Here is a 14,116-nt window from a genome sequence, read left to right as displayed (position 1 = left end):
GAGTCATGGCATCTGCAACCTATCTCTAGACTGCGCTCTTGGATGATCTAGCTGCTCAGTGTCCACTTAGTTGCATGTCTGCTCCCATCACTGTCCCACTATCATGGACACCACTTGATTGAACCCAAGAGCCAAAGGCTGGCCCGACCGTAGTGCTTCAAGCCACGGGTATCAACGCTGGACCAATCCATAGCACCCGATGTGGAAAGTCGCAACTGACGGGATCTTTCAAAGAAGACTTGCCTGACTACGACTAAGTGCGTTCCAGGACAAGACCTGGGAGACGATAAACTTGACTTTGTGCCGTTTACTATCAAGAGACTTACCACTCTGCATATGTCTTGTGTTATGCACATATTACGGAAAGAGAGCATTTTGTTTCCTGGTCTTTTGACTTGGCTGAGGCCAACCTATCTTTGTTTCTTAAGCCCCTTCCCAGGATTCTATGAATTACCTAGGTATCATGGTATTAATTGAATTGAATTCTTACACAGATTTCAGGGAAGTTATACATATACAATGAAGCCAACCCCTACTCATTTAAACTATTGCTCTCAGACATAGGAGGGCTGGATTACCCATGGTGAGTCCAGCCATTGTATGCTAGCGACTCCTCTAGAAATTCTCCGGTTCTATCACCCGGTGGACAAGAGGCCACGCATATAGTGCACAGCTAAACAGGAGCACACCACTATTATATTTACAAATGTGATTTGGCTGTTGTCCATTAATCTTACTCTCCAATCTGATCGTATAGTACACCACCATGGATGATATCAGCTGAAAGCGTTGTTCAGGGACATGACTGGAATTGAGCTGTACCAAGTTGAAGCTATTTCATCCTCTTGTTTTCTTGGTTGGTGATAGGAGCTGGAAGTATATTTGTCCGAAATCTCTCTGTGATTTTGATAGCTTCACAGCTTCTCCCAATGTGAGCATCATACGATGTGAAAGCGAGTCCTGAAAACACCAACCTCATCAGCAACACAAACCCTCACACCATTGCCAGCATAGGTATGCTTATACAGGCCTCAGAAGCTGATTTGTCCAACAACCCACTTCTCGTCTCTTGTCAGAAATAAACCGTTCATCCAAAAGTCTAGTCCAGTACCTTGTTTGGCCTTGCTGACAGTCCATCCATCAACAGGAACCCCCTCATCGCGTCCCCGGCGCGTCCATACGCGCGTGCTACGCGTAGCCCAAGGCTCACCAGGTACTTCGCCCTGTTTGCTTGCTTTCACCCCCTTCACCATCCATCATCATCTCAGAAACCTGCAATATTCACACAGACAAGGCCCCCACCCACCTGCCTGCTCGCTTGTGTCTGCAGTCTTGACCTGTTCTCTCAATCATCCTGACCCTTGCCTGCTCGATCTCATCCCTCATTCACCATACCCTTCGCTCTCCTGGAGTACTCCCTCAGTCGTCCTCTTTTTTCCATCTTTGCCTTTTCCCTCGTTCTCTTGGCATACTAGCCTATCGCGCGCATTGCCGTATGTTCATACTCATTTCGCGACTCAATTAGGTGAGAAACGGCACCATGGCGAAACCTCAGCGCCAGGCGGAAGGTGGAAGGGACGGTGCCTGCCGTCCTCCAGCCAAACAACAGAACGACCACTCGCCGTCGGATGCCGGAGACCAGTCGAAGATGGTGTCCTCCGCTTTTCCCAGCAACCAAACACGCCCGCTTTTCGGCAGCCTCGAGGAAGCACACTCCCGCATAACTCGACTGCGACCAAGTGGCGGTTCCCGGAGCGTCTCTCGAGAGACCAGCTACAGCGGAAGCGGAGATGACACGGTCCTCAAGGACATGAGGTCTTTGTCCCCCACCGATGCCAGAGCCATTTACACAAACGTTGGCTACCCAGTGACCCGCGCGTTTGGGCGTAGCTTGACTGATGCAGTCAATCGCACGGTCGATGAGCAAGCACTGGTGCCGTCGCCTTTGCTTGTCCAGAAACAGCCCACCGCTGATCCGCAGAAGAACAATGTCTTCATCACCCCACCGGTCTCTAAGACCGCACCGATCGTTTGGCAGAGTCCGGACGAACTGTGGCAGAGTCCACAAGCCTATCTCACTGAGGCTCGAGCTTTTGCAGAGGCGCACACATCGAACCAGCCGCCGCCCTACTCGCCTGTAAGCAGAGCGGATCGCACCATTGACCACTGCGACCCAAAGACTCAGAACTCCTATGTCAATCAGTCCGAGTCTGGCTCTCATGTGCTTCCTGTCGACGGAGATCAATCAATTCGCAAACGCCCGGGCGAAATCGAAGCGAATGCTACGCTTGGCCGTATAGCTGAGAAAGGGGTTGGTGTAGTGCCCCAAATTTCCCTTCCAGAAGTCCCGTCATTCCATCACACAAATTCATTTGCTGCCTCAGCTCGACCCAACCTCACGGAAGCTGTGCTGGGAGGATTGAGTGCTTTGCAGGCTTCAGAGAGTCCCTCTCCCAAGCGACTGTCGTATTGCAGTGACAGTAAGGATGATCGAGCCCGCATCGGTAGTGATCTTGGAGTTGGATCCGGCATTGGAGTTGATTCTGATGCTGGAGCTGCGTCTGAAGAGAGCAAAGTACCCCAGTTGTGCCCCCCTCCTGCTCGCATGCACTCTGCAAGGCGACGAGAACGAGGCAGACAGAGCTTGCTCAGCAGTGCACGCTCATCGATTACTGGTGTGACAGAAGGCTCGGAAGAAGATCCATTCCATTACGACAGCGTGTTCCTGCGCCCCTCAAGAGAGCGAGAGGTTTCTGCTTATCTGCGTCAAGTCAGTGGTGTTGAGCGTGGAAGTACAGCAATCATTTGCTCACCAGATGGCACTCCTCTGAGAAGTCCACGTCCTCTTTTGGACAGAGACAGCCCCTCGCCTGAGGTGTCACCACTTCGCTTGCCGCAGCGTACAGCTGTAGGAAATGATGCAAGAACCCAACAAGATCAAGAGTTCTTTGAGCCCAGTGCAATCAATCCTCAATGGACTGTGGGAAGCCCTGCTGTTGTCAGAGTGCCGGTGGGGGAGAAGGGCCATGCCCACCAGAGGCAGAACCTGCCAGAAAGCCATGCAGGTGGTGGAGGGGGTTTGCATAAGCTGGTGTTGGAGGGACTGCGTGATTGTGAGGAGCAGAGCCGTCTCCCGACTGGAAATACAGAAGGTTAGGAAACTGAGTACACCGGTCATGGAGGATGGTCTGGATCTGAGATTGGTGGTGCCGGCCTTGCTTTCAACACAGAGTTTGGCACAGGTGGTTTCAAGCAGTGTGGCAGCTCCATTGCGAACTATTCTGACTGCGAAGCTCCTTTAGATGCAGCTTCGACCAATCCCGGTCTTGGAAGCTCTCTCACAGGTCCACGAGCAGGTATTTCGCAGCCAGCAATTGGTCCATTCGACACGCAGCCTCGAATTGTTCACCCACCAGGCACTGGCAACAAACCTCAGGACCTTCGATACCGAAAACACAACGTCAATCAGGCACCACTGCCAGTCTTTGTTCCTGAACAGCGGCATCATAGGGTCAATGGACTTTTTCAGGACACCTCAAGACCTGTCGCCAACACCAACCCAGCCAGCAACAGTCAGGATCAGAATCGATCCCAGTTCTTCGGTCAACGGACCCCAAGTGCGATTCGAGACCCGTTTCTACAAGCCAACAGCAAGCGGACGTCGTATCGGTCTTTCACTCTTCATCCAGGCCTAGCGCCCCGTCACCCCTTTACTGAGCTGGATTCTGATGACGGCTCTCTTCACGAATTACAGCACATCACTTCTCAACCAGATAGCAGACGGCCAGGCACTTCAGGCAAACGTTGGGACGCTTCGACCGAACTCGACCCAAACAAGCAGCTGACTCTCCAGCCCGATCAAATGAGTCAACAGCGTCAAATGCCTCGGCGGCGTACCCCATGGCTGGTCCCAGTGACCGATCTGTCAACCCCCTCAGGAATGCCGCAGGCTCACCTCAACAGCCGCAATCGTGGCGATAGTTTCGAGTCGGGCGCATCTATCAGCCTGATTGAGTCGACTCAATTCGACCTAATTCCTCTGGCAGTTGCGCAACAAAGGCAGGCTATTCGACTCGCCAGCGGTCAAGAGGATCAGACTCTCACTGGACGCGCGCGTCTTGAGTCGATGAGGAATGTCAGCTGTAACACCGATGCCAGCCAGGCCGGCTCTCGGCTTGAGACACCATCTTCGGTCGTTACTCCCAGCACTCGCAAGGTGTCCCGATTTGTTCCTCGTGGGTTTGCCCAAGCCTCCAGTCCTCTTTCAGGGCGTGACGAGAACGATACTAACGGTAAGATTTCCACAGTGAACATAAAAAAGTCGATCCGCGACCTCAAGAAAAGACTGGGCTAATCTTACAAGAAGCGCTCGTTGCTGGCGGCGATAGCCATCCGACCATCAGTACCACCACCGGATCTGATTTGACTGTCACGACGATCCGCCAACCGGACGGCACTCAGTACCGCATTTTCGACCCCGCTCCACGTCTTTACCCCTGGGATAGACTTCATCGGCGAACTGCGGCCCAGAAGTCTACCGATCGATCCCTGCAGCGCATCACTGGACGAATTTTCAATAATCTGGACGATATGGAGCGCGGTGCAGTATACCGACGCGTTCATGACACTGAGCCCTGGCTTTCCGACAACGCTAAGGCAAAACGACGTTCTTTGTTTCTCATTGTCGCGCTTCTCTCCATTTTCCCTTTCGTCTCGCCGATTGCCCTCTGCGGCGGCTTCAACAGCGTGCTGTCGTGGCACACTCATGGCGAGGTCGACCGTTTCAGCACTAAGCAGAGACGGTGCCTGATGATCGAGGCGATCATCGCTTTTCTTTCTGTTATTGCAATCATCATCTTTGTTGTCATCAAGTACGCACTTCACCACTAGGGATCTGCGCCTTCAAACTTGAACGACGACTACGAGCGTGATACACGCCACATCACGGTCTTCAAAGACGTTGTCAGGAGGATGACATGTGCACTTTGCGCTTCTGCTTTTCGGCTACGATTCTCGATTTTACGTTACGCAATCCTTGGTCATTTCAACTGCTGCTGTCCTCAGGCAAACCCGACCAGAGGCCAGCTTTCCGACCGTTGCACACTCAACCTCATAGTACCATGTCTGAATAAGGAGTGAGACCTCGCAACTCTCCTGTGTAACTGCCTCATAAAGCGGCAGTCTTCAAAGAACTCGATCTTGTTGGGCACAGCAGGATGGATACAACATCAGCAACTGCAAACCTGCACACAGGATGCCATCGAATACCAACTTGTTTCACACTCTCGTTTTCGTTCCTATTTCTTTTCAAGCGGTTCGGAATGAAAGCCGCTTCTCCTACTCTCATACCTCCTTGCCAAAATCTCTCCTGGCCTCGAATTCTGAGGGAAATCATCAGCAAGGCGTTCAGTGATGGATCTGCATTCGAAGCAGACTACGGTTCTGGACACGCATCACAAGGCGTTACTTGCAGCAAACCAGCATGATGGCTGCAATGAAATTGAATCAGATTTGTTCCACGGTCCTTCTCACAATCTCGACTTTTCTTCTTCTGTTGGCTCGGATAGGTACCAGACCTTCTGGCCGTTTACTAGGGAGGCATATCTTTAAGGGAGGCGTTCAATCCAGAATCTGCATGCAATGGAAGTTCAGGCAGGAATTTGTTTGTGTATCTCGATCCGCCCAGTATTATTAGGAGCTTGCGGAAATTTGGACAGGACGGGCTGTCTACATTTGTTGTACTTATAAGTAACTTGTAAATTCTGTAAAACTTTCGTGTCCTCCGTGATGTCCCCTGTGTGACAGTGATAGATGACGCTATAGCAACAAACATGGCCCATGAGAGGCTGATTCATAACCCAGAAGAGCATCACATTGACCTACCTGCCGTTGATGGCCCTCAGCAGATCTGCCAACTCGTACGACGCCAGATAGTCGTTGAGAACATGTTCACACTGGTCAAATTGCGCACAAGCTAGATTGTAGGATGAGTGTAGACTCACAAGACCTCAGGTTTCGGAACTTGGAAACTGTTCTCTTTATTATGCAACTTGTCCTTGTTCTCAGGAAAATAGGGAGTAAAGAAATCCCCCCTGAGAATCCCACTTCTCCGGTGCCCCATTTATATACGCAACTTTTCTAAGAGGAAAAATGACAACCCTTTTTTATCCGCGGAACACTCATCCACCCATCTCTCTGTTTATTGCCCAAAGACAATTGCCCGCAGCCTATCCTTCTCTCCACTCTCCTCGCACATACCCCTGAACACACCCTTCCCGCCGTCCCGCTCCCACAGCTCCTGGGGCGTGCCGTACTCGGCCACGCGGCCATCACCTAGCACGAGAATCCTGTCAAAGTCCGCGATGGTCGACAGCCTGTGCGCAATGACCACGAGCGTGGCGTCGGTGAACTCCTCCCGAATAGACCGCTGGATGAGCGCGTCAGTGGACATGTCCACCGCGCTTGTGGCCTCATCAAGGACCATCACGCGCGGGCGCGCGACAATCGCACGCGCCAGGCAGAGAAGCTGGCGCTGGCCTTGGGAGAGGTTCAGGCCGCCCTCGGAGATCGGCGAGGCGAGGTCGGTGAAGACGTTGGTGTTGGTGTTGCTTGCGCTGTCGGTGGACGAGGATGCGACCGGGGTCGCTGTGCCGCCTGTGCCGCTGATGAGGTGCACGCGCTCGAGGGAGTCGCGGAGCTCGGCGTCGGTGTGCTGTTTGAAGGGGTCAAGGTTGGAGCGAACGGTGCCGGAGAAGAGGACAGGATCCTGGGGGTCAAAAGTCAGTATGTGGGTTTCAAGGAAGATGACAACTCAGTTGTGTGTACCACTCACCTGAGGGATGATGGCCAACCGCGACCGTAGGTCATGAAGCTTGATCTTTGAGATATCCAACCCGTCGATGTGGATGGTTCCCGACCTCGCCTCCAAGAACCGGAACAGCGCCAGAGTCAAAGAACTCTTGCCTGCACCTGTGCGCCCTACGACACCGATGCGCTCATTGGTCTTGACGCTGAAGCTCAGGCCCTTGAGAACAGGCGGAAGGTCTGGCGCGTAGCCGACAACAAGATCGTCGACCTCGATGCTGCCTCCGGTAGGCCAGGCGGCGGGCGGGCTTGAACCATCGAGGGTCTCGGTGGGTAGCTCGGTGTACTCGACGATCCTCTCCGCGGCGTTCATGTTCAGCTCCACGTTTGCATACAGCCGGATGGTCCAGACGACACAGTTAGAGAACTCCAATGCAAAAGCCAAGGCAAAGCCAGCCAGAGCGGCGTCAATACCGGGTGTCAACAAGATCAGGAGAGAGACAATAATCGCGAAAAGCGAGCCGACAAGCGCCATGCGCCAGCCCATCCACCGATTGAACAGCCAGAGGTGCCACGTCGCAGTGTCGTAGTCATCTATCTTCTTAAACATCCTCTCGACGTAACTTTGGGCTTTGTCGAAGCCCCTGATAGTGGCCACGCCGGTCAGAGCTGAGCCAAATTGCTCGAAGACCGGGGACTTCGCGGTGCTCTCCAGCCTCTTGACGGGCCGCGCACCGTCAAGATAGATCAGTGCGAAGCGTAGGCAGGCGAGCAGTAGCACAAAAGCAAACAGGACGAGGTAGGGCGACACAAATAGCGATGCAACGATGACTCCAATGAGCTGGAGGAATGAGCTACCACCGAAGGATACGGAATTGGCGAGCTGCGAGTCGATAATGTGGAAATCGGCCGTGAACCGGTTCAGGATGCGACCTACGGGGACGGTATCTAGCCAACGAAGCGGCGCGCGGAGGATCACGAAGTTGAGCTTGGCGAAGAGTTGGCGGGACGCTCGGATAGAGCCTGTATAGGTGTAGTAGAACTTGAAAGTGGCGACGAGAGCGGTGCTGAAGGCGACCGCAACGTAGATTCCCAGGTAGTAGCCAAGGTTGTGGTGTGCAGTGGCAGTTTGGGTGGAAGTTGAGATGTGGGCGTGGGGGTGCACATCGACGGTCTGCTGCAGGGAGAGAGCATATGCGTACCCGTGATCCTTAGAGGCGTTCACATGAAATGCGTTGACGGACTCTTCTTCGTAATTGCCTGTCCAGATCCGCAACCACCAACTTCGCCCCAAAGCTAGGCCTTGGTTCAGGAGGAAGATGGAGACGCAACTTGTCCAGAAGAGAAAACCGCCAGAGTCTTTCAGATAGACCCCATAGACATGAGTCTTGATAGCGCCTTGCTCACGCTTTTCGTCCTCAACGAACTTGCGAGGGTCATTGTCCTGCTTGGACAGCATCTTTTTCAGTGTGTTCCCACTTGCCTCGTCCTCCTCTGAGTCCTCGTCAGAAGGCTCGTTCGAGTTGACCGCTGTAGCATTCTCATCCTCACGGATCTCCTCGTCGGTCTGCTCGTGGCTCTTGATAAGATCAAGCGTGCCGTCATTTTCGAGTTCCGAAAGAAGGCCGGCATGCAAAACCTTGCCATCGCCCAACTCGACGAGGTACTTGGTCTTAGCCTGGCAAAGTGCGACGTGGTGGGTGACGAGTATTCTGGTTCGACCGGTTGCCAGCTCGCCCGTCAGACATTCCTCAAAGATGTGACGACCGACGTGAGCATCAACAGCCGAGAATATATCGTCGAACACAAGTATGCCTGCTCTCGAGTAAATGGCTCTTGCAAGTGTTACGCGCCACTTTTGTCCACCGCTAAGATTGATACCATTGGCGCCAATCTCAGTCCTCTCGCCATCTGAGAGCATTTCCAGGTCCTTCTTGAGGGCGCACACCTCGATGGTCTTCTGGTATCTCTCTTCATCGTGTGGCAACCCAAACTCAATGTTGTCCCTGATACTGGCGTTCTCTATCCATGGAATTTGCGCAACATAAGCAATCGCTTCAGGAATGATCCAATTCTCCCTCGTGGCTTTGTTGTCCTTGCGATCCTCGACGGAGGGTGGTTTGGGCAGCGAGATGCTTCCAGATAGAATATCGACCTCTCCAAGAATTGACGCGAGCATTAATGACTTGCCAGTCCCGGTCTTGCCAGAAATGACACTGAGTTCGCCCTTCGGGAATGTCACAGTGACATCTCGAAGTACGAACCTTTCATCATCATCCAGCTTCTCATCCGCTGGCCATGCAATAGAAACACCATCAAAAGTGACCTCATCGGATTCCTTGGCGGCCTTTTCAATCTCGGGCGACTCCAGGTACTCCTCAATACGCTTGACAGAAGTCCAGGCATCCAGAAGGTCAGTAGTCAGTTCGGGGATGACGGAGAGTGTTACCTCGAGGGCTCTAAAGACTCCGAGACTAACGAATGCAACGGAGGGTAACAGGGTGCCGTGCACCGCGGCGTAGACGGCCAAAGAGACAGCTGCGAGAGCAATTGGACTGGTGACCCAGCAGCCGAGCAATACAGTGTCATTTGCAAACACGTCCCATACAGATTTGAGTTCCTTTTCTCGGACGTCTGATATCTTTTTTTCCCATTCCGGTTCCAGGGCAGAAAACTTGATCTGTCGGATTCCTTGAAGCGCCTCGTTGACGACACCAAGCTTCTCGTCGCGCACCTTCATCAGCTGGTCTTGAGCTGCGGCATAACGCTTGGAGAAGTATATGTTCACTGGCATGATGGCGAGCATGGTGGAGAATCCGGCGATAAGAGCTTGCCAGCCAAGCAGCGAGACGAGGAAGGCTAGCGAGACGAGGAGCTTGAACAAGCTGCCCGGAAACAGGTTTTGGAAGGACATGAAGTCTGACACACGCTTAGCGTCGACACCGATCAAGTTGACCACACCCTGCTTGCTCTTCTTGATCGCTTCGGCCTCATCTTCCTCGGGTTCCGGGATTTCTGGCCGATCCGTTGCCGTCGACTCGGGAACAGTTCCAGAAACCGCTGGTTCGGGGTTCTCGGCTGTGTCGGCGTTGTCGGGCGTGTTTGTTGTCGTCTTCTTGTTGCTGGATCTTCCACTGCCTTTGACATCCTTCTTCCGCATACTTTTCTCGAATATCAACGCGCTTACCTGTCCTCGGACAGGAATAGCTAGCTCCGAAAACGAGAGCCAGAAAACATGGCTTTCAATCCAGGCCTGCGCGACGATCACGATTCCGAGCCACAGAACCCACATGTACACACTCAGAGAGAAATTCTCTTGGCGGCTCCTATTTTCCAGAATCCGAAGGAGCTGCAGGATTACCCACTGAGGTCCAAAGTTGAGGAAGGATGTGATCAGTGTCAGAAGCCACTGCTTAGCGAGGGCCACCCTATGTGCAAGAATGATAGCTAGCCAGAGCTGTCTTTTCGATGCACGTTTCTTCCAGTCGGCAGACAGCTCGGCAGCCCGTGTGTAATGATCGGGTCTTGGTAAGTCGTCAAGGTCTAGCTGGTTCCGCTTACCAGCCATCTTCAGTAGATGAGCCGGCCAGCCCCAGGTGAATCGGTTGAGAGCAGTGGACGTGTACATCCGGTCGATGGGGTTTCCATCTTTATCAAAGACCTCAGGCCTTCGAGGAATACACAGGCTGACCGCCGCCAGACCAACAGTTGACACGATCTCCACAATCCGCAGAGCAAAGTGTACTGGATAGTGTGCCAGCAATTGCTCGAAGACCAATGTGCCCTGGACAAGAAGAATAACTGTGAGAACAAGGCAGGAGAGGAACGAGTACAGGCCAAGATTGTAGGCTTGAACTGTCTTCCTGCACGCAGCAATGGCAATGGCCTGAAACAGAAGGAGAACCTTTGGCGCGCCAATTGGTCAGTACTTAGGTATTCAAGTAGAAAGAGTGTAGGGACACAGGTGGATATGGAGAAGGGACACTTCTTTACTCACTGAAGCACCTGCACTAAGCCAGTTCTCGAGGAACAAACCATCCTGGCCGATGTGAAGGGTAGCAAGCACGGCCGTGGCGACAGCAGTGCTGCACGCAAGCGTAGCAAAAATTACAATCAAGGTCTTGGAAATTTTAGAAGAATAAGCCTTCACGGATTCTGGAGTAGCCTTTCCATCTTCGTCTTCGTACGCGTCTTGCTTGGGCTGGCGAGTTGTGAGCTGCAGGATAAAAGTGAAGACGGCCGGAATTGACACCAATGTGATGATTCCGAGGCCGGTTGCAACCGCCACTACCATAGAGTAGTCATGGCTCATGTTGAAGAGGTAATCACGCCCAGGCTCGTCAATCAAGGCGAGAAATATAAGGGCGGCAAAATTGAAGGGTGTGGGAGTTGGAAGTCAGATTGGAGGCTCAATGTGGCCAAAGGCTTCGATTTATTTGAGCTGCGGGCCGGGCTGCGAAGGAAGGGAATACGACGGCATGGGTCCGATGCTCTAGATTCTGAATAGGCAAGAGCACGCAAGCGTTCCCACTTGTTGAACTCCGGTATTCTTTTTAGTTGACGGCCGCTTACCAATCTAGACGCAACAAGATAAGGAGTCACGGAAGGCGATTCTGTGAAATAGACTATTATGCGGGCGGGCTACCAAGAGGGTCAGGCTTGAGAGCGAGTGGCCTGGGTGACCAGGCGGAGAGATTCGAGAGCGAGGAAACGAGAATGATTCCCAAGTACGGACAGAAAAGGCGGAGATGAAGAAAATGAATATGACCTCGCCGTAGGACTCACCACTACTGTAGTGGTGTGAGCGGCTCTGCAGACGGTCATGGGCCCACCTCCACACTAACGTGTATGCGGTCGTCCATGTATCTCTGTACACAGCAGTGGTCGACGGCGTCAACGGGCGGTCGTTGACTCACGCCGGGGCAAACAGGGAAGACGTGAGTGAGATTGGAGGCGCTTCACTAGCTGCAGGATCCAATGCTGCAGGGCTACGGTGCGGTGAGCAGAACGGCAACTAAGGGTCCAGGAACTGATAGCTACCCGAGATGGAATGGTCATTTGATTTGTTGCCTTCGAGATTGGGCCGGTTCCTCTCGGGAGGTCCTACTTGTTACAGTACGGGACACACCATCAGGACCGGGGTAGTCATCCAGGCAGTCCAGGCAGGAGCATACAGTACCATGAGAAAGTGGCGGCTTCAGGGACTAGGTAGACCTGGTGTCCGGTGTTCATACAGTAGTGCGCAGTGGTTCTGAACGAATCCACCTGCACCGGCACCGAGAGAATGGAGCCTGGGAACGGAGAATTGCGCATCTTGGCACGGAACTGCCAGCTGTGCGTATATGGGGAATCAACCATCCAGACGGAGCCGGGTTTGAGTCAAGGATGCGGAGGCGGATGCCTTGTAGGCGGCCAATTGTGAACCCAAGAAATGAGGCAACATTGAGAGACTAACACGCCTGCGCAGCCGCGTTAGCGACTTACTGTGCATGTGCTGCTTTGCAACGCCTGTGTACGTTGGTCCGAGGGCGTCTCCCGCCCGTCTCCCGCCCGTCTCCCCCATAAATGATGCATCCAGCACGAGTTGGTGCTGGCCTTGTTCCGGGCCCGAAGAATGCCGGGCCGAGACCTCGCAGGCATTCCGAGCGCCGCAGGGCCGCCTAACTGAACGACGGAGCCGCGCAAAAAGACAAGAAATGCAGTTTTAAGAACAGCAAATGCCGAGGCGTGCTTTGGTGGAGGGTATTCTTCATGCCTGTCTTGGTCAGTCAGACGCCCCGGCAGCATGAGAGGAGAGGGTGGTAAGCACGGGGTGTTTGAACTCCGACCTCATAAAGCAGTCTAGTCTAACCCCAGTACGATACTGTTAGTCTGGTTCCCATGGACCCGGACTCTGATCCTGCAAACGTTGAAATGGGATGGATATCCCGACCCTGCAATTGCTTTTGACTCACGAGTGATTGTTGCAGCAAGACTCTGGACGAGGCGACGAGGCACCCACCCAATTCTAAGCGTGCCAGCTCAATTGAGGACGATGGTTGTCATGTTGGCTTCCATGAAGTGCATTCGCCCGTCTGTAGACTCCCAACTCGATGTCGGGGAACGCAGACCCCGCACCTGAAGATGGTGGAGGGGGCGACGTCTGTCGTGCGAGTCGCATGTTATCAGAGGCTCCTCAGGACGAGCAAAGAGAGAGGAGCGCCCGTGCAGCTCTTCTTTGACACAAGAGCGGTTGGCGCGATCCAGACGAAAAGCCAACTTGGTGGGTGTTCCAACCAAAGGATCCAGGACAAAACGGACCAGACGGGGCGGCCCTCAGCTTGCAGTCAGAGCCGGCCCAACCAACTCATTCTCTCCCTCTCTCTCTCTGCATCTCCGCAGAGCCAACTCTCCGCATGGTGTGCCCGTCTGCATGTTTCGAAACTGCCCAGGTGTCACTGAAGTGCACCCGCAGGTCCTCGCTGGTCTTCAATCTCTGCTGTCATTGGCCGTTGACATGCTTGTTCAATGTTTGGCGGGGGTGTCATGACGGTCAGGAGACAACGGAAGCTTGTCCAAGACGGTAGACTACTGTAGGAGTGAGGGAGCTTGCAATGCAGCCTTTGTGCCCGCTCCCAACCATGGACTGCACGCAACCGTACGAAGGAGACAGAGAGTGTGTGTATGTGCATAGCAAGCAAAGCACAGCCTTGGAACCATGCAGTGTTTGGAACATTGATTGATCAATGCAGTGGACTCAGACACAAGTGGACCTGGATCCTTTGAAGGAGCAGAGGAGCCTGCCGGGGACGATTCAAAACAACGTTGGGCCCTTTATCGAATCCAGGCAAAGCTAGGCTGGGGCCAGAAACGTCGACGTTTCTATTCAGAGCTTCTCAGGCGGCCGTTGCAGCACCATGTTTCCCGCCTGTTGTGCCGGCGCGGGGACTGGCCCGTTAGGCAAACGATAGGCGTGCCAACCTGGGTGCCGCTGGGCACCTGGGGAACCAGGGCACCTCCAAGGCTGGGCAAGTTGGAGGAGGCGGGCCTGTTCTGCTCTACTTTGCTTGGTCTGCCGGTCTGCCTAGGGGAGCTCCTACAGCAAGGTTCCTTACTAAAAGCGTCTGCAGACAAGGAAGTAGTGGTCCAACGCCAGCCAACACCTTGGACCAGTTGCCAGCCCGCCCACTCACTCACTCACTCACTCAATGCCTGGCTGCTTGGAAACTGAGATCTGATCTGATCTGATCTGATCTGCAACAGCACAAGACAAGGCAAGACAGGCCCAAATCCACCTCGTCTGAACCAAACACACATGTTCTCTTCAAATACC

The 14,116-nt window shown here is 53.5% G+C and overlaps 2 protein-coding genes across 2 annotated transcripts; one reads left to right on the top strand and one right to left on the bottom strand.

Moving 5' to 3' along the window:
• Window positions 1-1,540: 1,540 nt before the first annotated feature.
• On the top strand, window positions 1,541-4,890 carry J7T55_004007 (uncharacterized protein; the record flags this gene model as incomplete). Its single annotated transcript, XM_053144674.1, has 3 exons — window positions 1,541-3,152; window positions 3,231-4,292; window positions 4,367-4,890. 3 exons carry the CDS (start codon window positions 1,541-1,543, stop codon window positions 4,888-4,890), a joined length of 3,198 nt encoding a protein of 1,065 aa, XP_052992508.1.
• Window positions 4,891-6,199: 1,309 nt separating this feature from the next.
• J7T55_004006 (uncharacterized protein) lies at window positions 6,200-11,116 on the bottom strand (the record flags this gene model as incomplete). Its single annotated transcript, XM_053144673.1, has 3 exons — window positions 6,200-6,766; window positions 6,833-10,708; window positions 10,802-11,116. 3 exons carry the CDS (start codon window positions 11,114-11,116, stop codon window positions 6,200-6,202), a joined length of 4,758 nt encoding a protein of 1,585 aa, XP_052992507.1.
• Between the last annotated feature and the right edge of the window lie 3,000 nt (window positions 11,117-14,116).

This window comes from Diaporthe amygdali (assembly GCF_026229845.1).
Source record: "Diaporthe amygdali strain CAA958 chromosome Unknown NODE_18_length_871485_cov_64_394520, whole genome shotgun sequence".
In the NCBI taxonomy this organism is placed as follows: Eukaryota; Fungi; Ascomycota; class Sordariomycetes; order Diaporthales; family Diaporthaceae; genus Diaporthe; species Diaporthe amygdali.
The sequence above is the reverse complement of the archived record's forward strand: the minus strand, read 5'-3'. Positions and strand labels throughout refer to the sequence as shown.